At 53.3% G+C, this 25,256-nt stretch overlaps 1 protein-coding gene across 1 annotated transcript in view; it reads left to right on the plus strand.

Moving 5' to 3' along the window:
• LOC105509646 (olfactory guanylyl cyclase GC-D-like) overlaps positions 1 to 14,850 on the plus strand; it is a 39,714-nt gene extending 24,864 nt beyond the window's left edge. Inside the window, 5 exon segments of the mRNA XM_011938969.1 lie at positions 569 to 667; positions 1,946 to 2,040; positions 4,193 to 4,278; positions 9,265 to 9,472; positions 14,764 to 14,850. Coding sequence (XP_011794359.1) covers positions 569 to 667; positions 1,946 to 2,040; positions 4,193 to 4,278; positions 9,265 to 9,472; positions 14,764 to 14,850 — 575 coding nt within the window.
• The last annotated feature ends 10,406 nt before the right edge of the window (positions 14,851 to 25,256 follow it).

Below are 25,256 nucleotides of genomic sequence, written 5' to 3' on the forward strand. Positions count from 1 at the left end.
AAGTCCACTGGCACTGCCACCACCACCCCACCACCACCATAGCTTCTCCAACCCCATCTCCCACCACTCCCTGCATGGCCCTCCATCCACACTCAGCTGTGTGCAATTTCACACACACAGGTTCCCTGCCTCTGTGCCTCTGCGCCTGCTGTTCCCTGCCCACTCATTCTCTCATCCTTCAAGACAGAGCACATGTATCCTCTTCTCCAGCAAGTCCCCTGGGCTGGATTAGGGGCCCTTTTTGGTACTGACACAGTCCTGGTGCTTTTTTCATCACAGCCTTGATTGCAGGTTACACATCTCTCCCCAACAGGCTGGGAGCTGCCGAAGAGCAGGGAGGAGCTCTGATCTATCTATGACCCCTCACCTCCAGCACAGAGCCTGGCACAAGCATCAGGTGCTCTCTGGATGTCGTTGGAGACTCCAGTTAGCTTAATCCTCACCACACAACTGGAGCCAGGATGTGCAGTGGGGAATGGCACAGAGGGTAGAGAAGGGTGAGGCTATCATTGGGCTCTCTCTCTGGTCCAAGACCTGCTGGAGCTCACCGGGTACATTCGAGTTTCAGGGTCCTGTGCAGCAGGGGTCGTGGGTCTCACGATGCCTCAGTCTTGCCTCTTTGGGGACACTGTCAACACGGCCTCCCAGATGGAGTCCACAGGACTGTGTGTGTATCTCATACTTCTATCCTGCCCAAGGCAGAGACTCTTTCAATAACCTGTGCAGCCTGGCTGTTTAATATAGTTCTTAGTAACCAAATCACCACCTGGTGGCAGCGTACCCTAGTTTTCAGGAAAGCAACTACTATGTTGGTGCAAAAGTTATAGCCATTTTGGCGTTAAAACTAGTGACCGCACCATTCTCCTGCCTCAGCCTCCCGAGTAGCTGGGACTACAGGTGCACGCCACCGCACCCAGCTAATGTTTTGTATTTTTAGTAGAGACGGGGTTTCACCATGTTAGCTAGGATGGTCTCCATCTCCTGACTTCATGATCTGCCCGCCTTGGCCTCCCAAAGTCCTGGGATTACAGGCATGAACCACCAAACCCGGGAGGCGGAGCTTGCAGTGAGCCAAGATGCAAAAAAACAAAAAACAAAAAAACAGCAACTACCGGCCAAAACTACAATTACTTTTGCACCAGCCTAATAGAAGGAGATGATATATGTCATTGGCTCTTTTAACTTTCCACACAATATTTGTGGTGATCTCATGAGGGCATTAGCAAAGAAAACAATGACTCAAGAGGCAGGAAATCTGGGTCCTAGCCCTGGCTCTGCAACTGGCTTGCTTAGTGTCCTTGGGCAAAATTTTCTTCCTGTAGGCCTCAGTTTCCCCATTGTACAAAAAGGAGACCCTTTAAAGTATGTGTGTGTGCGTGCGTGTTTTTTAACTGGTCATGTGCCACCTCCCTTTATGCTGGGGCAGCTCTGACAGCACCATGAAGACATCCCCAATGCTTTTGGCCCTTACTGGCAGCAGGAGCTACCACAATGGCTTGGCTAGAGCAGCTAAAATGTTGAAGCCCCAGGTCCTCTGCCTCTGGCTATGTAGGTTGCTGCTGCTTAATGTTCAGGGTACATCCTGCATAACTGGACACTATGGCACTACTGGAAAGTCCTGCTCTTAAAAGAAAACTAAAAACTGCATATCTTGCCTGACTCAGCCTTCACTGACTTCCTTACAAGTAGAAATTATGTTCCTAGGGGTTCTGACTCCGTCATGAGTTCCCCTTAACACTCAATCTATGTAATTTGCTTTTCCTCTGGGTCTCTTTTAGTGACCGACAATTCAGAGGGACAAGAGGGCCAGAAGAAGGGTATTGCATAAATCATCACTATGTGTATGATTGATTGGAACTGCAGTCGCTGCAGGCTCCTAATGATTTTACCAAATACTGGGTATGCTGTCACCAGGTGGTGACTTGATGACTGCCTTTCTTCTCAGCGTACAGAATTCATGTCAGCCGAAGCACTGTCCAGATATTGCTCAGCCTTGATGAAAGCTACCAAATTGATAACAGAGGTCAGACTGAACTGAAGGCGAGAGAATTTCATGGTCTTTCTGGGAAAAGTCCCCAAGGATCCGGTTTCTGTGGGAAGCAGAGAAGATTCTCATCTGACTGATGTGACTGCCCAGAGTTGGGGATGTGGCTGGTCACCTTTACATGTCCTCTGTGCTCCCCAAATTCTGAGGAAACATTGCTTCCTGGGAGCCATCTGGCTCCCTGTGAGAGGAAAGGCGAGGACAGAGAAGTCACTTCTCCTGATGACCTATCTGTGTAGCATGCCAGTGTACAACACACATCAAAATATTTATCACTCATAGTAATAACGAGAGGAGCACTGTTGTCCCCATTTTACAGTTGAAAAAATTCAATTAAAGAGGCAGAGTGGCTTACCAAAGTCACATAGCTCGTAATTCAGATCTCACAGCTCCAAAGCTTGTGCCTTCTCCATAGCACTGTTGGGCTCCTACCCATCCCTCAGAACCCCAGCTCAGACATCATCTCTCACTGCAACCCACCCTGACCCAGGAACACTCCTTCTCCTCCTTCTTCCCCACACACAGTGACTGTCATGCCTTCTCTGTGTACCCACCAGTCCCAAGGCCAGTTCTCTGCTGTTACAGTGTAATGTTGGGTTGCTAATGCTCATGAGCACCTCAAAAGCAGAGAAAGGTCTGTAACCTGTGCATTCTCTCTTAACGGTAACATTCTATAAAGGCAATGGTTCAGCATTCCTTTCAGTGATTTTCTTCCTACCCCTTCTCCTCTTATTCCTCAAATTCCTAAGCGGAAGCCAGGTCTGGCAGGGAGACCAGAGCAATCTAGCTTAAAGGCCTGATGCACTGGGTCCCGGAAATTGGGTGCCATATGGGACTCGCTTCATTACACTGTGGAATGTCGGTGCAGGAGGCTGCAGCACAGAGATGGGCAGCAACTTGTTCATGGTCACACAGCCTGTGAAGGCCAGCACACATGGAATCCTTTGCTCTGGATGGCTGGGGTTAGAGGAGAGTGAGCTGGAATAAGTCAGGGCAGATGTGTCTTATTTAAGGAGGGTGAACACTGGGCGTCCTGAGGAATGGATGACTTATGCCAGAAAGGGATGCAGAGAGGTGTGAGGAGGGCAGAGAGGTGTGGAGAGGGCAGCATGCCAACCTCAGGCTCTTCAGGCTGGCCTGGGGGCTCCATGGACAATATTCATCCCATAGAGCCCTGGCCCAGGATGGGGCATGGAACCTCCAGCCCAGCCAGCCCCGACCCTCATGTTCTCAAGCCCCCTCACTCCTGACCTCCAGGAGCTGCACTCCCACCCCAGGGGAGGCCACCACACCAGGTCCTTCCACTGTGAAGTTTGGAGACAATCACAGATGGTGGGATCTTAGCACTCTAGATCTGCTGATCACAGAGCTCATGATTCTCTCTCTCTCTGTCTCTCTCTGTCTCTCTCTCTCTGTCTCTCTCTCTCTCTGTCTCTGTCTCTGTCTCTCTCTGTCTCTTTCTCTCTGTCTCTCTATCTCTGTCTCTCTGTCTCTCTCTGTCTCTGTCTGTCTCTCTCTCTCTCTATCTCTGTCTCTCTCTGTCTCTCTCTGTCTCTCTCTGTCTCTGTCTGTCTTCTCTCTCTCTCTCTCTCTCTCTCTCTCTCTCTCTGTCTCTTTTGCTCTTCTTTCTTTCTTTCCCAGGCTGGAGTGCAGTGGCGCAATCTCGGCTCACTGCAACCTCCACCTCCCAGGTTCAAGTGATTCTTGTGCCTCAGCCTCCCAAATAGCTGTGATTACAGGCATGTGCCACCATGCCTAGCTAATTTTTGTATTTTTGAGTAGAGATGGGGTTTCTCCATGTTGGCCAGGCTGGTCTTGAACTCCTGACTTCAAGTGATCCACCTGCTTCAGCCTCCCAAAAGGCTAGGACTATACCACGCACTTGGCCGGGTTATTTCTTTAACAGAGAAATATTAACTTATTTAATCTTTACAACTTTATGCAGTACTGAGGAAATGGAGGCACAGAGAGGTAAAGTGAGTCGGACAAAGTCACACAGCTAGAAGGCAGCAGAGCCAGGATTTGAATCTCCAGGCTCTAGGCTGCTCTCCACGGAGCTGTTGGAATCACACATTCTGCCTTTGCTCTTCAGCTTGAGGAGGTTTGCATGGGGAGGGACCTTCCCATCCCCTTCCCTCTCTCTTCCAGGGGAAGGGCATCAAAGAGACCTACTGGCTGCGGCGGAAAGCAGGTTTCCCCAGGCCCCTCCTCGCACCTGTGGACATCAAACCTGGGTGAGTAAGAGAGATTTCCCAAAAAGCTTGGACGCTTTTGTTTTATATTCAATATTTGTGATTTTTCTGATTTTAAAAGTAATTCCCGCCTAGTGTGGAAAACTTGGAAAATACAGAATTCTTCGAATATTCAATAATCCCCATCTTTCTACTCCTGGAAGACAGCTGCTGTTAGCACTTCAGCAGGGCTCCCATGCACCTGTTTCTCATGTGCTTGGCGTGCATGAGGTCATGCAGCCCAGATCACTTCTCATCCCGACCTGTGCCCTCAGCTCACTGTCCTGAGCACCTTCCTGTATTGTTCGGAGGACTTTATAAACATACCCGCAGTAGGCCAGGCACGGTGGCTAACTCCTGTAATCCTAGCACTTTGAGAAGTTGAGGCAGGTGGATCACCTGAGGTCAGGAGTTCAAGACCAACCTGGCCAACATGGTGAAACCCCATCTCTACTAAAAATACAAAAATTAGCTGGGCATGGTGGTGGGTGCCTGTAGTCCCAGCTACTTGGGAGGCTGAGGCAGGAGAATCGCTTGAACCCAGGAGGCCAAGGTTGCAGTGAGAGGAGACCGCGCCATTGCACTCCAGCCTGGGTGACAAGAACAAAACTCTGACTCAAAAAATGATAAACAAAAACCCATAAACATACCCGCAGTGACTGCATCTGAATTGCAACATGTGGACACTCCAGGATTTGCAAAGCCTATCTCTACTGCAGAGAATGCAGTCTTTCCATTTTGAACTGACTACAGGTCATGATTTGGTAAACATTATCATGCATTTATTGCTATTCAGACTATTTCCGCAGATAAGGCATTTTTAGATAAAAAGAGCACCCACATTTTGGGAGCCATGTGAAGCAGATTCTCAGAGAGCTTGTGCCTGCTTGGTGATTTGTCTCTTCCCTCTGTTCTCTGTCCCCTAGAACCCATGTCCCTCACTGAGGGCAACATGGATGGGGTTGGGGAAGACAGAAAAGTTAATAACATTTTACTTCAAAGTGCTGTTCCTTACTCCCTTCCATCCCATCAGTGGGCAGGCAGTCTGCAGAGAGTCGGAGGGCAAGGGGCACAGGTGTTGCCAATTGCCAAGAAGGTCCCAGGGACCATAGAGACTGACTGGCTGATTGCACCGGTGGGGAGGCTGAGCCTGGGGAAGGGCAAGGCCCCACCTGGAATGCTACAGCACCACCACATCAGTGCCTGGGCCAGAGCTCAGGCTTGCTGTCTCCCTGCCCAGAATGTACCCTTCATCAAAACTTCCAACAGGCTCTGCTCAGTTCTTCCAAGATGGCCGCCCACCCAAGGCCACCCCTTCCCATCTCTCATAGACAAGCAATATGGGCTTCCTGGGAAGGGACCAGAGCTGGAGCAGCCCAGGCTGAGTATCATCCAACCAGGTGGAACTGATGTGAACAGGGCAGGTCACAGCAGCCATCGCCTTTCCCCTCCTGCTGTTGGGGGCCAAGGCCTTGGGAACCCAGGAAGCCTGGGGCACAGCAGTGCCTCAGGGCAGGAGTTGCTCCCGTTCATCTGAGTTTCCCCGTGCCACACACACATCAGGGTCCAGAGGGGCTCCCAATAAGGGAGGGAGGGAAAGAGAGTGAGTGTGTGGGCAGATGCCAGTGTAGGACGGCGAGCCTCCTGGGGTGCAGACACACAGGGACACCCTTTTCACAGGGACACACCAGCCTCTCGGGGAGAACCAGCTTGTGCTGGTGGAAAGGGCTTCACGTGGCTGGGGCCCTTCTCCTTTGCAGAGTGATGGATGGCCTGCGGGGCAGGCAACGTGGTGTGAACACAGGGCTCAGGCCTGGCCCTGACTGTTGTGTGGCAGATCTTGCTCCTGTCTGAGCCCGTTGGGCTCTTCGGCTGGACTTGGTCCTCAGCTGCCCTGTGGTCCTCTTCTCCCTTCCCTTACGTGGAGGGCCTCTCCTCCCGTTCTCCTCCCTGTGTCCTGAGGAGTAAGCCCTCCTCTGGCCTTGCCTCTCCACCAGCGCCCACCCCACTGCTCATCTCCACTCAGAACTCAACTTCTCAGAAGCTGGCAGCTGCTGCTGACTTCACTTCCTCACCTCCCACTCCCTCCCCGGCCCCCACAGTCTGACTTCCACCCCCTCGGGCCAGAGGGCTCTTCGAAAGGTCTCCAGTGACCTTCTGTCCATGTCACCAGATCCGGGGGCAGTTTTAGTTCCCAACTTGACTGCTCAGCAGTTCACCCTGCTGCCCTCCTTTTCCTAAAAACTCTTTCTTCCCTGGCCTTCTCCTCTGGCACCAGCTCATCCTCCCCTTCTTGGGGCCTCCCTTGCTACCCAGACACTAATGACACCCAGTACACACCTCGGGCTCCCATCCCACTGGGCACCAGGCTCCCATCGCTCTGGCTGCTCACTCAGTGGTTCCTTCTGGGGCTTCTTAGCACCACAGACTGCAAAGCTCCAGCAACCCTTGAAACCTGGTCCTCCAACATCCTCAGTCAGACAGCCCAACACCATCCCGGGCTCCTGGCATCTCCACACCTACCCCCATCCATTAGCAAGTCTGGAGCCTCCAGAGCCTCCGGGGAGGCAGGTGGGAGTCCTTGCCCCCACCCAAGCCTCAGGCTCAGATCCTGCACACAGCATGTGTGTGTGCCTAGCAGCCCCCACTCCATCACACATCCCTCCTCTGGCTGGCTTCTCCACCTCCATGCCTCCACCCTGGCCCAAGCCACCACCCCTCTCAGGTGGCCCTTCGCAGGGCTCCTAGACAGTTCTCTTCCATCCATCTCTACCTGGCAGCCAGAATTATCTTTTAAAAACACAAACATGGGCCGGGCGTGGTGGCTCATGCCTGTAATCCCAGCACTTTGGGAGGCCGGGGCGGGCAGGTCACTTGAGGTCAGGAGTCGGAGACCAGCCTGGCCAACATGGAGAAATCCCATCTTTACTAAAAACACAAAAATTAGCCAGGTGTGCGGTGGGCGCCTGTAATTCCAGCTACTTGGGAGGCTGAGGCAGGAGAATCGCTTGAACCCAGGAGGTGGAGGTTGCAGTGAACTGAGATCGTGCCACTGCACTGCAGCTTGGGCGGCAGAGCAAGACTCTGTCTCAAAACAACAACAATAACAAAAGCCACAGACATGATGGACAGGACAGGTTGCTGCTGTTAACCCTTCTGTGCTGTCCCATCGCCCTGAGATTAAGCAACCTTTCATGCAGCCTCCAAGGCCCTGCGCTGTCCAACCAGTGACTGCCCCTAGGCCCGGCCTCTCCTGCCACCTTCTGCTGCTCACCGGCTGCTCATGGGCCTCCTCGCTGTCCCGAAAGCACACCGTGTTCTTCCTACCTCCGGCCACTTGCTCTTGCTGTTCCTGTACCTGGAATGCCCTTTCTGTCATCCTGGTCTCAGTCAAATGCTGCTTCAGTCAGGAGGTGGCACAGGTCACACACTCTAGACGGGCCCTGCTGTCACCCTCCAGCTCATTTCCCAGCGTGGTGGCCTCCACAGCACTTGTAACTACTGACATTTCTTGTTTGCCAGTTGGCAGAGCTTGCCCTGCCCATGTAAGACTCAGGAGGTCCCAGACTGCCGAGGCATCGGCACATCTGTCCATCGGTGCTCAGCACCCAGGGAATGTGACCTCTTGAGTCTCCTACACACCAGCCACCTTCCACCAAGTCCCCTGCCCTGGTCTGTCCTTTCAGGCACTACTGAAAAGCTCAGCTCCCAGTCCTCACCCCGCCCATCCTGTCTCAGAACCGGGAACCTGCAGATCTGGCAGCCATTTGTCATCCTGTGCCCCCTCAGCTGATGGCTTTTCCACTCCCGGACAGAAACTTTAGAAAGTGCCAGAAATGTTTTCATCTTCTTGGCTCAGAGGGAGGGAGGAGAGCGGAGATAAATCACAGTGGGCACCACCTGACATGGGAGCCTCCCAGACCTCCAGGCAGGCAGGGGAGGGTCTCTGTACCCCAGTCCTGCATGTGAGCTCGCCGGGTGCACACACTTGTCACAGGTGTGGAACACCACATGCCCCTCTACTTCTCTAGAGATGAGGTCACAGACAGACACACACGCAGACACACACACACACACACACACACAGAATCTCTGCAGGAGGGGCTCGGGACAGGCTGGATGGGAACTTGTCTTGGAGTCGCATTTATAAAGCAGTTATCAAATTTTTGCTTGCACTGTATGTTATAATCTGATTTTTATTTTTTTGAAGCCAAGTTTCCTCAAAGCGTTTTTATCCCCACTTTATGTATTTCCCATATCTGCAGAAGTGATTTATCTTTCTATCTGGGGATTTTGAGGTGGAGATTGGGGGAGGAGACAAAGGCCCCCTGCCCCAGCAACCATGTCTTGGTGTAGCCACCGACTCAAGCAGCAGTACCCACGGAAGCGCTTTTCACCAGACATTACAGAGACACTCCACACAGTGGCCCCCTCTCTCTGCCCTCGCCAAACAGGCACAAATTCCTCCCCTGCCAGCTGGGTTGCTGTGAGACCCTGGCTGTCCCTCGGAGCCCGGCTTTCTTCTCTGGGTAACGGCAGTGACCCAGCTCCACCCTGTTCCCGGCACCTGTGGGCAGCAAGTGAGAAAAGGGAAGTGTGCAGGAGTCCAGGGCCCCGACCCTGGATCTGTATAATATCTGGGAGTCACAGAAGCCCTCACCATGGCCTCCCAACCTCCCAAGATCACGTCCTGAGTAGGGCTGGAAGCTGGGGTAACTCCCCATCTCCTAGGAGGCCACTGTGCTTGAAGCCGCACCTGCGGATGAGTCAGCAATGGCACGGCCTTGGAGAAGACACTTCACCTTTCCCAGCCTCAGATCCCTAAAGTTCAAGGAAGAGCAGGTGGCATGTGCCCACGGCCAGGCTGCTTGGGGCCCAGGAGCACGAAGGAAGTGAAAAGAGCTCCCCGTCAGCAGGGTGGGGCTGTAAATGCCACGACTGTGGCTTTCAGTGGTCGCTTTATGATTCTTGTTTCTCCTTTTTCCCCAGAGACCCTTGGTAAGACTTCATAAACCAAGAAATCAGGGCGGTCTTTGCCAAAGCCTGTCAGGACACGGAAGACCTTGGCCAGGCCCTGAGGAGAACGGTGTGGGGCAGGTGCCTGCACCAGCATGGAGCCTCCTGTGTATACCCCCTTCCCCCTCCCTGCTCCACTTCCTTCAAAGACTTCCTTGCTGAGCTCCCTGGTGGCCAAACCGTAAGTGCCCAGAGTGATTGTAATTGATGCATTCCCATACGAATCCTAGAGCTGAACTTGCCTCTCGACACAAAAGCAATAAAAATAGAAACCCTCTCCTTTCACATGGTGCTTTGTTCTCAGCAAATGGTTTTGATGCAGAGAGCTCATTACTATGAGAGCAGACCCTGAGGAGCCCTGTGCCCACTGTCTAGCTGCAGGGCCCAAGGCCCAGGGGGAGGAGGTCATTTGTCCCAGGTGGCACAACTGCTTCCAGCAGAAGCAAGGCTGGGACGAGGAAGGGAAGCCAGGCAGACAAGGGCTCCAGGCTCAGCTGTGCCTCCCGCTTACGACATATCTGTTTTGTCATCTCTAAAAGGGGCATTGAGAGGATTCAGAGCTTCTAACACAGGGCCTGGCCCTTAGGAAATGCTCAAAGTACGCTGCCTCCTTCCCTGCCTTTCCTCCCCAAGCCAGCCTAAACCTCTGGGCGTCTTGTGAGCACTGTGTCATGAGTCCAGGCCTTGGGACACAGGAACTCAGAAACTCAAGATGGAGGAGGGAAGGTGAGAATTCCTCAGTTCTCAGGAAAATGAGATGAGAGTTCTGTCTTACAGAAAAAAAAAAAAAAAAACCAAACTCAACAGCCAACTTATTAAATTGGCTTCTAACATCAAAGAGTGTTCACCAAATCCCTGCGGGTGATTTCGGAGCAGGCAAGATCAGGCACACGTGGAATTCATTTTCCAAACTGAGGGGAGAGGGGCATGGGCCAAGCAGGCAGGTTAAACCCCAAACAAATGTAACCTTTCCTCAAAAGACCCCTTAGGATGAGGGAACTGGCACAAAAACTTTGAACTGAACTGGTGGTTGTTGGGAAAATGTTCTGCCTGAGGGCTGCTGTGCCCGCAGAGGCCAGGGCCCCCGTGTGTGTGTGTGTGTGTGTGTGTGTGTGTGTCTGTGTGTGTGTGTCTGTGTGTGTGTGTGCACCTGCCCCACACCGTTCTCCTCAGGGCCTGGCCAAGGTCTTCCGTGTCCTGACAGGCTTTGGCAAAGGCCGCCCTGATTTCTTGGTTTATGAAGTCTTACCAAGGGTCTCTGGGGAAAAAGGAGAAACAAGAATCATGTAAGAGAAAAGAGGTATGTAAGGATGTGATGATGTATGTAGAATTGGCTTTGGGAGATGCCACTGCCTGTCCCTACCTGTGCAACTTTGGGCCTAACCTTTCTATGCCTCAGTTTGCTCAAATGCAAAACAGAGCTGGTTACTCTTCCATCCCATACCATCATGAGAGTTAAATGAGAGGATGGCAGAAATACCACACCTGGCCCTGCGAGCCTGCAGGAGTGTTGAGCAGGGAGGATCTGCACACGTGTGTCTGTGGAATGTGCCCATGGCTTGTGTGTGATTGTGTCTGTGCATGTGGTACAGCTGTGGGGTGGGGTGGGGGACAGGGACAGAGATGTGGCCCTGGTTTCTCCACAGGCCCTCTGGGTGGCCCCCTTTAGGCCTACGGATTTTCTCTTGGGGCTCCAGTTTCTTCATCTGTAAAATGAGCATGTGGTCTAGGTGACTCCTAAAGCCCCTCTGGGTGCATAGCTGTGGGTCTGCCGTGCGCATCCATGAGCATATGCATGGGTTCGTGTCCTGGCACCACAACTGGACAGGAAGAGACCAGAGCTCGACCAGGACTCCTCTTTCCTACTGCTGTGGACTGAAGGCCTGTGTTCTCCGCCCACATTCCTGTGTCAAAACCCCAGTCCCAATGTGATGGTTTAGGAGGTGGTACCTTTGGGAGGTGATGAGATTATAAGGCTGGAGCCCTCACAAATGGGATTAGTGCCCTTGTGAGAAGAGGCCAGTGAGGTAGCTCTTTCCACCAAGGGAGAGCACAGCAACAAGGGGCCATCTGTGAACCTGTAAGAGAGGCCTCACCAGCACCGGGCCCTGATGGCAACTTGATCTGGGACTTCCAAGCTCCAAAATGGTGAGAAGCAAATATCTATCGTTGAAGCCCTCCAATCTGTATTATTCAGTTACAGCAGCCCAAGCTGACTAAGACACCTGCCAGGAGCCGAGTGGCCCAGGCTGGTTGGTTGGTGCCTCTAGGCCTTCTGTTCCTCACTGCACAGGAGGGCCCAGGCCCCTGCCCTAACTGCCTTACAAGGCTGCTGTTAGATCAAGGAGGCAGTGCGTGTGAACACACACTCAACTGAGAAGTGTAGTGCAGATGTGACTTGGGGGGGTTGGGGTGGGTGAACAGATCTGTGTGACCTTGTATATTTAAGTGGACGCCAGAGCTCAAAGGGCCCTTTGCAGGCAAGTGACAGTGAGCCTGTGCCTGTACCTGTGGACATGTGTGGGTTGTCATTGTGTCTGTGTCTGCATGTACGTGCTCGTCTGTAGGCATCTGTGCATGTTGTCTGTGTATATGTGCATTTATGTGTCCGTGTGTTTCTGTGTATATGCATTTATGGCTTTGGTGTATCTACATGTATGCAGCTTTACTGTGTATGTTATGTGTCTGAGCATGTCTGATCATCAAAATCTGGGGCAGTGGTACATCCCCTCCTGTCCCAAAATCTGGGGCAGTGGCACATGTATCTGTGTGCATACCATGTGTGCCCATACGTGTGATGTGTGTCCAAGTACCTGTTGTGTGCATGTGTGCTGTTTGTCAGGGTGTGACTAGATTCAGCCATGGGTCTTCGTGCTCTTGGGCCCTCTGGAAGGTTGTATGGTGGGAGCAGCTCTCGCCCCTCTGCTCACTCCCTGAACTGCCGTTGCTGAGAGAGGCTGAGTCAGCTCTGTTCTTAGAGGCTCCTAAGGACTTTAGGAGGAAACTCTGGCTCCAAAGCTGACATACTGCACGTAACTAGACTCCCTACATTGGTCTGTTTTCACACTGTTATAAAGATATTACCTGAGACTGGGTAATTCATGAACAAAAGAGGTTTAATTGATTCACAGTTCTGCATGGCTGGGAGGCCACAGGAAACTTACAATCATGGCAGAAGGCAAAGAGGAAGCAAGGCAACTCTTATACGGTGTCCAGGGAGATAGAGAGAGAGAAGGGGGAAGTGCCCAACACTTATCAAACAATCAGATGTCATGAGAACTCACTCACTACCATGAGACTAGCCTGGGGAAACCCCCGCCCATGATCCAATCACCTCCCACCAGGTCCCTCCCTTGACATGCAATTCAGATTACAATTCGAGATGAGTTTTGGGTGGGGACACAGCCAAACCATATTACCCCAACAACACACACCAGGGTTCTCACCCCTCTCCAACCTTCCTCCATCAGTTAGGGACAAAGGAAGATAGGCCCATGCGCCAGTCCAGGGCTGGCCATTTCCTCCTGGGAGGCTTTATGTCTCATTTATTCCCCATTTACCTGCTACCTGCTATGTGCCAGGTGTGTGGCAGGAGCTTCACACACATTGACTAAACCATGCCCACCCTCTAAAATGAGAGTTATTTGCGCACTTTACAGATGAGGAACTGGAGGCTTCGAGGGTGAAGTGCCTTGTATGTGTCAGCCCATCTGTCTCTGATCGGAGGTGGTGATGCAGGGCTACAAAAGCCCAGAAAAACAGCAATGGTCCCTGGAGGGTTCCCAGGGGAGGCAGCCTCAGTGAGCACACAAGTTACTCTTCTGCAGGACAGGAGTGAGGATAGCACCTTTCAGGTGAGGCTGAGGAAATCCTCAGGAGGAGCCAGCCCAGCATTCGCATGGGCTTCCATGGACATGTTCAGACAGGACCCCAGAGATACAGCCCCAAGTCATGGCTTACATGATGAGTCAATGCCAGCTGGTGCCAATGAAGGCCCCCTGCCTTCCCCTCAGCAGCCTGTGACCATTCACCTGTCCCTTGGAGTACATTCCCAGCAAGGGGACATTTCTAGAGGTTGGGTTCTTGCTATGGCAGATGGAGCTATGGGCTTCCAGAAGGTCCTTGCAGGGCTGGGTGATCTGGAATTGCTTGGTCCCTGGTTCTTCAGGTGGGCACACTTTGGGATGGACTCCTTAGAAAAGTCCAAATATTTTAGCCTGGCATTCAAGGCCCTACATAGGCTGGCCCCACCTCATCTGCCCCCTACACAACCAACTCTTTGTCTATGACACACTCCATACTCTTCTGCAAACCCCTCATGATGCTACATCTTTGCTCTTGTTATTTTCTCTACCTAGATGACCTTGTCCCTTTTTCAACACCTGGTGAATGCCTCTACATCCTTCAAAGTCTACCTAAAATGACGCCTCTTCCTGAAACCCTTTCCCAATCCTCCTCGGTATGGAATTAGTAGCTGCCATGCCTGACCCTCACTTGACAGGAGGGACCTTATCTCGTTCCTTCCTTTAGTCCAATGCCCAGGAAGAGGCATGTACTAGAAAGCTGAATTGATGAATGAACAAATTAAGGAACTAACTAGCCCAAAGGCATCTAATACATAATCTCCCTTCTGGCAATGCCAGCCCCTGAGGTCGCCTTCCTGGTTTCTCCTCTGCTGTTCTCTGCATCTGGGCTTGGTTGATCTGATGCTTAGCTGGGATCCCGGCACACCAGGCACAGGCAACATGTCAGCTCGTGGCTTCCCTTGCAGCCTTGTCTCCCCTCACCACTGCCCTCACGTCCAACCCCTGTACGGGCCTGGAGGCTCTTTCCCAGCTCCCTGTTTCCCACTCCTTCCGGCTAACTCCTTCCTCTCCAAATCTCTGTTCCTCTGCCAATTCCTCCAGGAAGCCTTCCCTGACACAATCCCTTTCACCCCAACGTGCTGTGGGAGGGGTACCTCCTCTGGCCCCTCAGCCCTGGGCCACCCTGTCCGTCACTGACTACACTCTAGGTATGGTCTTGTGTCAGCCTCTCCCTGCAGAAGGGGGCTTCTGGAGGGCAAAGGTGGGTCTGAACCCTGTTTGTGTGACCCCAGTGTCTGGCCAGTAAAGTTCAGTGAGAAAGAAATATGACAGACCAGGGAAGGTGAAGGAGGCTACTGTGGAGGCAGGTGAGCCTCCCTTTAAGGAAATCCATGTGCATGACAATCCAGATTTTCTCAAAAGACAGAATGGAGTCTACACTCTCACAGAGAGGGAGGTGAAGTGACACACAGCTGGAGGGAAAGGCCACACATGTACTGAGCGCCTGCTGTGTGCACTGTCTCAGGACCCTGCATCTTCATTAAGCGGTGAGGACACGAGGCTCTGAGAGGAGACTGACTGGCCAAGTGGGCTGCTGCGTTCACCGGGGCTGTGGGACACCCAAGCCCGGCTCCTTCTCAAGGGCTGGCCATGCCACCTCCCATAGGCTGTGACCGGGACTTCCTTGCGCAAGTCCCTCGTGCTGGAGGCCCCAGTCTCTCCATCAGGACCGGTGCACGTTTCCGCGGCCTGAGAAACTCTTTGAGCAATCCACTAGGGGGCAGGCAAGTTGTTCCAGAGGGAACCAGGAGCCCCTCGGGCAACCCTGGAGACTCGTGGACTCCTCCCCATCCCTCCCCAGCCCACAGGCTCCCGGGGCTCGGCTGCCCAGCAGGGAGAGACAGGAGGGGGATACACGGAGTGATGGGGCACCCCACGGAGGAGTCCCACATGGGGAACCTCCCTGAATGACTGAAGCACAGAGAGAGTTCTTCAACAGCTCTCTATTTCTCACTGGCGCACTGGGGAGCTGGATGTGGTTTTAGGCTCTGTCAAGGTGCAGAGTGTGGGCTCAAGGATATGGAACCTGGCCCCTGTGCATGTGAAACAGCAGATCTCAGGGTCCCCTCCCCACTGGAAAGGCCTGGCCCAAGTTGGCATGTGTCCAGGATGTGTCCAGCCTCCAGACACTGACGTTTTCTATGACATAATGCGTAGGTGATCATTTGATACCATTCCTTCCCAGATGCTGGCTCCTGTGGCCTATCACACTCTCTCCTGGGAGGCAGGTGTGACTACCCCAGCCACAGACAGGAGAAGCATCTCTGATCTGTGCACATTTCCTGGTGAGCCACAGGTTACCCTGACTGCTCTGCCTAGTCTCCTGGCGCAGAAACAGGTGATGGCTCTCTCTTCCCTGTTCTTCTCATGACAACTCTCCACCACCTCCACAATCAGTCATCAAGTCCTGCGCAGCCTGTCACGATGGTCTCCGACTTTGGTCCACAGCAAGTGCACCAGGCTTCATGCTGCTCTCTTGCCTCTATTCCCACCACTAGTCTACCTGCAGCACAGACCTTGCGACGTCACTTTTTGACTTAGCAAGTGTGCACTACTGATGGCCAAGGGCCTTTGCTGAGGAGCTCCTGCCCACTGGCCCTGCCAGCTCTCTCCCCTGGCTGCCCAGCCCCTTTCTATCCGTATGCCCTGGCCCGTCTTGTCCTTCCAAATCCTTCAGATCCCCAATTTCAACCTAGAGGGTTTTTATTCTAAAAAAGTATTCCTATCAGTAGTTTTAATTACCCATTAACGCCTGGAATCAGCGGGCTAGAGATAACTTTCCTCGGCCAGGCGCGGTGGCTCAAGCCTGTAATCCCAGCACTTTGGGAGGCCGAGACGGGCGGATCACGAGGTCAGGAGATCGAGACCATCCTGGCTAACACTGTGAAACCCCGTCTCTACTAAAAAATACAAAAAACTAGCCGGGCGAGGTGGCGGGCGCCTGTAGTCCCAGCTACTCGGGAGGCTGAGGCAGGAGAATGGCGTAAACCCGGGAGGCGGAGGTTGCAGTGAGCTGAGATCTGGCCACTGCACTCCAGCCCGGGCGACAGAGCAAGACTCCGTCTCAAAAAAAAAAAAAAAAAAAAGAGATAACTTTCCTCATAACTTCTGTGTCCGGGTACAAAATCCTTCCAGCTTGAGGAATATCACAATATCCTCTCAGCATATTTTCAGAATTGTTCTTACAGACATGGGCTGGTGGGAGCTGGCCATGGGCGCAGTCTCTGTTCTTCCCATGTGTCCACCTTGAGCCCACACTCTTCAGTTTGACAGAAACTAAAACCACATCCAACTACCCAGTGCACCAATGAGAAATGGAGAGTCGATGAAGAATTTCTGGGAGCCAGAGAAGACAGCGTATCATGGCTCACCATGCAGCCAAATTTCATGAACTTTTTAAAGCCTCAGTTCTCCTTCCAGGAGTCCCTTCCCTAGAAGCTGCTTCACCTTTTTCCATCCTTTTCCCATCACTCCCTTGTCCCCAAATCTCCATGTTGTCCCTAACCCACCAGCACCCAGCCTCAGCTTCCTGGTTCATTGGTGGTTACTCAAAGAACAACTACAAGACTGATCCAAGGTCCAGGAACCCTTTAAAGGGCCGGCTCAGGTCTCCCCAGGCACTGTCTCCAAGGCTTCCCCTGTGGGCAGCCCATGGGAGGGTCTTTATTTCACTAGAAAGAAGGAACTAATGTGGATGGAATATCTGCAATGTACCTCTCACTTCCGTCATGCAAGGCAAAGATTATTCTTGCTCTATTTTCGATGCAGCTACTGAGACTCAGTCCAAGGTCACCCAGCAAGCCAGGGGCAGAACTGGACCTCAACTCCAAAGCCCCCACCACCTGCACCACCCTAGTGGCCTTATGGGCCCCAGTCAAATACTATATGGAAAAAGGTGACTCAGACAAGGTCACCAGCTGCAAGGTAGGGCCCAGCGAACGGAGCTGGAGTAGGGTGCAGAGGATGGGGCAGGTGAGGCCAGGTGAAGCCAAGGCCAGCAGGCAGGTCTCTGGATGTGGATGGAAGGGTTGAGGGGGCAGATGCCAGAGTGTGCTGTGGACCCAAGTCAAGGTCAGAACTTACAGGGTAGGCTGGACACGGAAGAGTGAAAAGGCAGAGAAACTAATGAACTCTGGCCACCCGCCTGGGGGAGCGCACTGAAGGGCTGTTTATTCCCACAACCACCATGCCCTCTCATTCGGCCTCCTGGACTTATGTAGCAGGGAAATGAAGAGCCTTTTGAACTGGAGGCTCGGCTTTTTTTCTTTCTTTTTACTGGCATGGAAACCCCACAATGTAGTTTCTGCAGCCCTCACTTCTGGTAACTCTAAATCAGGTGAAAGAGGGAGAGATAGATGGGAAGGAAGAGAGAGGGGGAGGGAGAGGCAGGAGAAAGAGAGAGGGAGAGGGACTTCGAAAGAGCTAACTGGGCACAGCTGGGGAGAGCAGGAAAGGGGAGAGGAGATGGTGGAGGATGTATGTGGGTTCGTGATATAGAACCTGGCCCCTGTGTGTCGTGAAAGAGACAGGAAAACGGGAAGTGTGACATGGACTCAGACGCCCTGGGCCATCAAAGGCTTTTAAGCAGGAGGGTGACCTGGTCAAACCTGTGTTTTGGAGAGACTCCATCTGGATGCCATGTGGGGCCTGAGTGAATGAGCGGGAAAAGAGAGATCCTGGGCCAGGAAGCAGTCCTGGGGAAAGGGCCAGGGGAGAAAATGCCAGGCCAAAGAGTGAGTGGGAACTCCGGGAGCTTCCAGGTAGAGGAGGAGGAGGAAGAGAAGGGCCCGCAGCAGGATCCTGAAGGAGATGCCAGAGAGGAGAGAGGAGGGCCAGGAGCGGGTGTTCCAAGGTGCCACGGGAAGAGGGCCATTAAAGGAGGAGGGGAAGCTGTGAAGAACATTGCCAAGGGACCTGGGCACTGTCCCTCGGTCCAGCCACAGCAGTTCTGCCAGGGATGTGCTTGCTGAAATGAGGGGCTGGAGGCAGGTGGAGAGTGGAGGCAATGGAGGCAGCAAGAGTGGCTTTCTTGCAGGTAGCTCCCTTGTGGGTCTGGCTAGGAGGAGAAGAGAGGAGGGGGCCACAGCTGAAGGGAACCTGGAAGGCCCAGAAGGGGTTGTGAAACGGGCGTGTACAAGAGGGCTTGTCCAGAAGGTTCCACCAGGAAGCAGGTGCTGCCTCTGCCAGCAGGAAGCACAGCCCATCCACCAGGAGGCCAGGTGGTCACTGATGCCAGCAGAGGCAAGTTTGGTTTGGGGAGTCAGGTTCAGGCCTCAAACCCGGGTCTCCTGACCCCAGCATCACAGGAGAGAAAAACTGGCAAGCAGGCTGAAGTCACACAGCCTAGAAGAGGTCAGGGAGTGGCAGCCCTGAGGCCACATAACCCCTTTTTAAGCTTCCAGACCTGCAGAGAGATTGGCTTGGGGACAAGGCCTGGCATCCATCCCTCAGTAGACAGGATGCAGAACTCTGCATTCTGGAGCCCCAGCCCAGCTCCCAGGGCCCAAAGCTCACAGCATCCCAGCTGGATTAATCATGAGATTCCTGGGAGGCCAAGGGAGTGTGTCTGACTTGTTTAGCCCAAACTGTGTCCTTACCCCTCCTTTCCTTTTTCACGTTAGGAAACCAGCCCTAGTGGAAGCCACTTGACTTATGTGTGGTCTGCTTCTGAGAAAAATCAGAGTCACGAGCCATGCGAGATGACGGCCTAGTTCCCATGAGCATATGCACCCGTGCCTGTGTATACAGGCGTGCTCATGTGTCTGTGTGTGTGCACATCCATGCACACAGACAAGAGGCTTATCTGTGCGGTCTGCTGTGTGTGCACTGGTGCACTGGGTTTGAGGAGCCTTGGTATTTTAAGTCTTCATTGTACATACTGTTTGTGTGCAATGTGTGCGGTATGTTTGTGAGTGTGGTGTTTGTGAAGGATGTATGGATGTAGTGTGTGTACACTGTGTATGCTCAATGTACATGTTTGTGTTGTGTTTTGCACTTGTGGTGTTTAATTGAGAGTTGGATTTGTGCAGGGTGTATGTAACCATGTGTAGTGACTGTGACTTTTGAGGGCATCTCTGAAATGTCTGAATGTTTGTGAGTCCTGTGTGTGTGTATGTGAAATTTGTGTGTGAGGTCGATGCATGCTTGTTGTTTTCGTGAGTCGTGGCCCTGTGCATCTCGTGTTGCCTCTGAGGATGCATATGAAGGGTGTGTGTGTGGCTGTGGCTGGGCTGCTGCAGGTGTACTGTGTCTGTGGGGCGAGCGCATGTGGCTGTCATCAACAGGTGGAAAAATGCCGTGGGGGACGGGTAAAAGTCCAGTGCAGCAGAGGGCAGCCCCACTCTTGCCTCCTCCTTGCCCCTGTAGAGCCTCAGCTTCCCCTTAATGGACAGTACTTGAAGGACTCTAGGAACACCCCATGGTCATGAGGAAGATGGCAACATGACTAGGACAAGATAGGGGCTCTGTGACCTGTGCCTAAGAAGACCCTGTCCCTGTGACAACTGGGTGTGCCCAGGCCTCCGCCTCCTCGCTTGCCCTTTGAGGGCTTCCACCTGCCCTCCTGAGGAACGCTGTACCCTCATGCTGCCCACCCACACTGTCCCCGAGGGGCAGCCACAGCTACATTCCAGGCAGGTTTCCTCCCTACATCCCCTGAGCACAGCCAGGGGAAGCTTCAAAACCACTTCTCTCTCCCTGAAACGAACCAGCACAAAGACCATAGCTGCTACCAAAACCCTCAAATGCTGACCTGGGCAGGGAGCACCACAAGCTGTGCCACTGACCGGCGAGCAACAGCTTAATACAAGCGCACTCACTCTTCAGACTGCCCTAGCTGTCCATTGTCCATCGCTGCCCTCACTCTACTGGGTTCAGAGGTGAGGCCACCAGCCCAAAGTAACACAGCAGTGAGTGGCACGGCGAGGATGGGAATGTGGGTGGATCTCTCTCCGAAACCCAGGTTGCTTCCCTTCCTCCATTCTGCCCTTCTCAGTCCCCTCCTCACCCCACCTAAGGTGGGAGGGGGAACACAACTACACACAGAACGTTTAGATAATTTGTTCTTTGGGCTCATTAATGCTCCTTCAAGTGACGATATGATCTAGTATTCAGTGGGTAGGCGCTGGAGCCCCACTGCCTGGACTCACCCATACTGGCTGTGCAAGCTTAAGTTAATTACTCATCCTTGCTGCATTTCCTCACGTGTCATCTGCAAAATTGAGCTGCTGCTAATAATAATAATAACAATAATAATAATAATATCTACCTTCTTGGGTGTAGTTAAGGATTGAATGGGTTGCAATATAACAGCTGCATTAGAAAGTTGCCTGGCCCAGCCTATTCCCTTTCCGACTTGAAATTATTCACAGTAAGAAAGATTAATAATTCTATTAACCATAACGTTTACATTTCATTCCTTCGTTTCTGCGATGCAGTGTGGAGTTGGTGTTATCTACACTTCATAGGTGAAGGCTGGGCAACTGTGAGAGCAGAGGCCAGGGCCTGCCCTGAGCCCCACCGCAGAGGCTGCCTGCTCCTCACCAACACGGTGCTTCCCTGGAGCAGTGCATCTCAAAGGGTGGTCTGAGGGTTTGCTGGAGGTGCAGATTCCGGGCCCCACCTCTGACCTACTGAACCAGGCTCTGTGGGGTGGGGCCCAGCAATCTATTTAGCCAGCCCTCGGGGATTCTGATGCTTGCCAAAGCTTGAGAAGAACTGGGCTAGACCTCTGAAGGGGTTGCTCTGTGAACCCAGGAGCACCCTACGTGAGGTCTGTGGAAGAAAGTGGAGGAGGAAGAGAGTCAGACCCTTGGCCCACTGTGTGACCTCAGGCCACGTCCTCATCCTCTCCGGGCCTAGGATCTGTCATATTTCTTGGCATGGGAGTAGAGGAGGCAGGGAAGATTCTCTGAAATTCATGGCCGCCTCTCCTCCTCTGTGCCGGTGCCCTGCCCCTCCCTGTGAGTGCTGCTTTCAGGAGCTCATGTGTTTGCAGCCACCTCATCCTGGCCTTAGCTCTGTTGCTGTTTTTGGTACCTTGGAGATGACACTTTGTGACCTCATGGACCATAACCAAAGCCCAAAGTGATAAACACTGGATCATCAAGAAAAGGGTACATCGGGTTTAGCCTTTAAGCAGTTAAAACGGAGGAAAAAGTTGCATGGCTCAAAGGCACAACCCCTCGGGTTCCCAGCAGCCTGGTGCTGCAGAAAGCTGCGGTTTCATGGTCCACAGCTCACCACAGCATCAGGTTGTGGAGACACTTCTGATCCTGCCCTGCCTGGTCCATCCCCCCAACTCCCTTGGGGCCTCTGAGAGCCTCCAGGCCCTTCAGCCACAGTAGTCACTGACGGGACTCTGAGCCAGGAGCCTTTTGTGTGGTGGTTGTGGGGTATATGGGGCCTCACCAGCACCTGCTTCCCCTGCCTTGGTAACGCTAAGTGCTTCCATGAGGGGGTGCCTCATGCCTCCATCAAGAACAGAAAACCAGCAGAGTAAGTCCTCATTCTCTGGCCACGAATGAGGACTTGGAGCCTGACGACTTGGATGGGCATGCCCACCATGTCCGCTGTGTGACCTCCAGCAAGTCACAGAGTCCCTGCAAGCTTCATCTCTCCCTGTAAAATGGGGGCAGAGATAGGCCTCTCCTCGTCGGACAGCTATGGGCAGGGGATAAGTAAAGAACCTGGCCCCAGGCCTGCTCCTGCAAGCCCTTGATATTCCCACTCAACAGACCAGCTACTCCCCACCACTGGGCCATTTATAACATCCTCCTGCCCCTCCAGGAGGTGGCCTAGAGATGGTGTGGCCTGAGCCCATTTGCCCTAGGGAGAAAGCGAGGGGAGTCAGGGGAAGAACTGGGGAACCCAGGGTTCTGCCCTAGAAGGCAGGGCCCAGAAGGGGCTCATGAGGGAACTCCCAGACTCTCAGGGGCTCATGTGGGTGCTGGGCAGAAGCAGGGAGTGAGGACAGCCACATCTCTGCAGTGAGATCTGGCCTGAAAATCAGAAGACCTTGGTTCAATTACTGGCTCCATAGCTGTGCTGTGTGACTTTTGGCAGTTACTTAACCTCTCTGAGCCTGATCAGTAATTGAGAATAAAGGTCTCTGAGTTTCCTGGTCAGTCATTGAGAATAAAGACACCTAACTGGAAGGCCGCCTATACTCTCATTTGCCACATGAGATGAAGGACTGACCCACAGTGAGCGGTCAGCAAACAGCAGTGGAGACTAAATTGGCAGTCTAGGGTGCCATGGGCCTTTCCACCCTGGTTCTACAGTTAGATCAGGACAGCAAGGCTCAGAGAGGTTTAGCAGCTTCTCCAAGGTTACACAGGATGTGCACATCATCGCCTTTCTGGGCCACTAGCTCCTGTGTAGGACCCTCAGGTTTCAATCTGGCCTGAGGTGAAATCCTCCCAGGGAGCCTTGAGCCTGACTTGGTGCCCGAGCGGATTTTTTCGTCTCAGAATGGTAGTCCTGAGGACACAGGAAGAGATGCATCTCTTATATCTTCACTGACAATGCATGAAGGAATGGAAGCATTTCCACAAAAGTATCAACACCGTGAAGCCTTAGCTGTCTGCTGATGGGCTGCCCAGGAGAACTCCCCATTTCTGGAGGTGTGCCAGCAGAAGCTAAGTGACACTGGATGGAAAGTTGGACTTGGTGGCCTTTAAAAGATCCTCCACAAGGCTGCCAGGCAAGCCTGAGTCTGCTTAGTTTCCACCCACCCTTCCTTCTACAAACTCAAGCTCTGCCTCCTGGACTTGGCCTTTAAGGCCTCTGGACTCAAACATCCTCTGTGCTCTCATCTGGCCTGGGAGCTCCAAAAAGGTAGGCATGGGACATTTTTATTCAGCGATTGTCCTGGGCCCACCAGAGAAGAGAGGTCGTGTTTACTGAGCAAAGGCCCCCGCAACCAGGAACTTCACACATGTCATTACAGGCCATTGTCATACACCGGGTACTGTTATTAGTTTCACTTTTCAGGTCAGCAAACCGAGGTCAGGAAGGTCGAGCGACCTGCCAAAAGTCACACAACAACATGACTGCCGAAGAAGTGAAGAGATGAAGGAAGGGGCGCTGAGCCTGTGGGTTTCCCGGCTTTTAGCCTCTGGTCCCCAGAGGCATCTGCAGCAGGTGGGCACACTTGGTTGCCCATCTGCCTCAAATGTTGGGGAGCCCTATCCGGGCACTGAGTAAGGTGGAACCCCAAGAGCTGACTAACCACAACCACAGCCTCTGGGGGGCGGGGGAGTGAGAGGCAGGGCACTCACTCCCAGCCCACCATAGCCCCAGCCCCGCCCTCCTGGGCCTTAGCAGAAGCTCTGCCATAGCCCAGTGATTTCTGTTTGGTAGCAGCTCCGGGAAGGGTGAGGCAGTGCTCAGTCAGCCTGGGCCTGGATGGCGGGGAGCTGGTCTGATACGCAAGGCCAGGAACTGCCTGAATGATCCAGTCACTCTGCTCATACTGCAGGGCAGCTTCAAAGCACTTTCCTGGACATTTGGCCCCTTGGACAGGGACTTGGAAAAGGAAGCCCGCAGGATATAGGAGTATCCACCAACTGCCACAATAAAGGCAGTGAGAAGTTGCCTAACAACCACTGGGTGCAGGCTCCAGCTGGATCCATTGCACTTAGTTCTAGCACCAACTCCAAGTAGTAGCTACTATCTTTCCCACTTTACAGATAGGGGCACTGAGGTTCCATTTGACCAAATGGAGCACTAGAGACCAGAGAGGGGGCTGGATGGACCAGCTAGGACCCTATGGACATAGATCTGAGGCCTTGGGTGGCTGGGAGGGAAGAGAAAGAGGTTTGGATACCTTTCCCAGGCCCTGCTGAGAGATTCCTTATCTGCACCTCCTGCCCATCCCCTCAGTGCAGGTCAGGCCTCCTCCTTAGGGAAGCTTTCCCTGATTTCCTCCTCTAAGGCTAGGTCAGGCCCCTGGGGCACCTGCTGTCACAGCTTGTCCTCTCTGGGTTGACCCCATCTGCTCAGATCCATCTCCACAGTAGACTGAACAGGCAGAAGAAAAGACAGTAACTGTAGAGACTTCAGGAAATCCCACTTCTGAGCCCAGCCTTACCCTGATTTGCCAGAAGGCCCTGAGTGGTCACTTTCATGCCTATAAAATGGGGCACCCTGCCCCACTCTAGGACTGGTGACCATCAGGGAAGAGAAACACTGTGGAAGAGGCACCTTCTACCCCCAGAACCAGGACCTGGAGGACAGCCAGGGCCCCTCTCCTCTAGGGACCCGCATCCTGGAGCCCACAGGCAGCAGAGCAGGGTACCTGTGATTTGGTGGGGACAAGGCATCTAGAAGAGGGGTGGCTTTGGGGAAGATCTGCTTCAACCTCCGATCTAAACGACAATACCACCACCCTATATTTGCACAATACTTTAAAAAATCGGCCAAGATAATGCCCAAACTGAAGCAGACTTAGTTTTATGGGCAGACTGGGCTCAAATCCCTGATTCTTATAAGCTGTGTGACTTTGGACATGCCACTTAACCTATCTGGGCCTCAGTTTCCCCAACTATAAATAGGGACCTTACTAGTCTCAGACAATTGGTTTTCACGTGTACACACTGCCCCCGCCCTAGCCTCAGTTTCTCCGTCCAAAGGCTGACGACTTTGATGGTGCTATTTCACAGGCTGTTGAAGGGCCCCGCAGATGATGGAGGAGTACGGGTCTAGACGCTGGAGCACAGTTCGGAGAGGAAAAGTGACCTGCCAGGACCCACCAGAGCGGACGGCTTGGTGCGGGGAACCCCCTTCGCGGCCGCCCCAGGGCCAGAGAAGGGTCATTTCCTTCCGCATTCAGCCCCGCCGTCACCTAGCCTGTTTGCCCCCGCGTTAAGTGCGGCGGCGCCAGCAGCTGGGAAATCGGGGCCAGGCCGGATTTCCTCTGTGGACCTGCGGCTCCTAGAGCCACCGCGCCCCCCTCCGGACCCCGCGGGGCCGCGAACTGCACGTGCGGCGGCCACCGGGACGGGCCTAGCTCCCACGGCGCTTCCTCTGCGACCCCTCTCCCTCCCGCCCTCTCATCTCACCCCTCTGGGTCCCCGCCCCTTCCCGGCCGAGGTCCCA

The sequence above is a fragment of the Colobus angolensis genome, unplaced genomic scaffold (assembly GCF_000951035.1).
Source record: "Colobus angolensis palliatus isolate OR3802 unplaced genomic scaffold, Cang.pa_1.0 Scaffold179, whole genome shotgun sequence".
Classification (NCBI taxonomy): Eukaryota; Metazoa; Chordata; class Mammalia; order Primates; family Cercopithecidae; genus Colobus; species Colobus angolensis.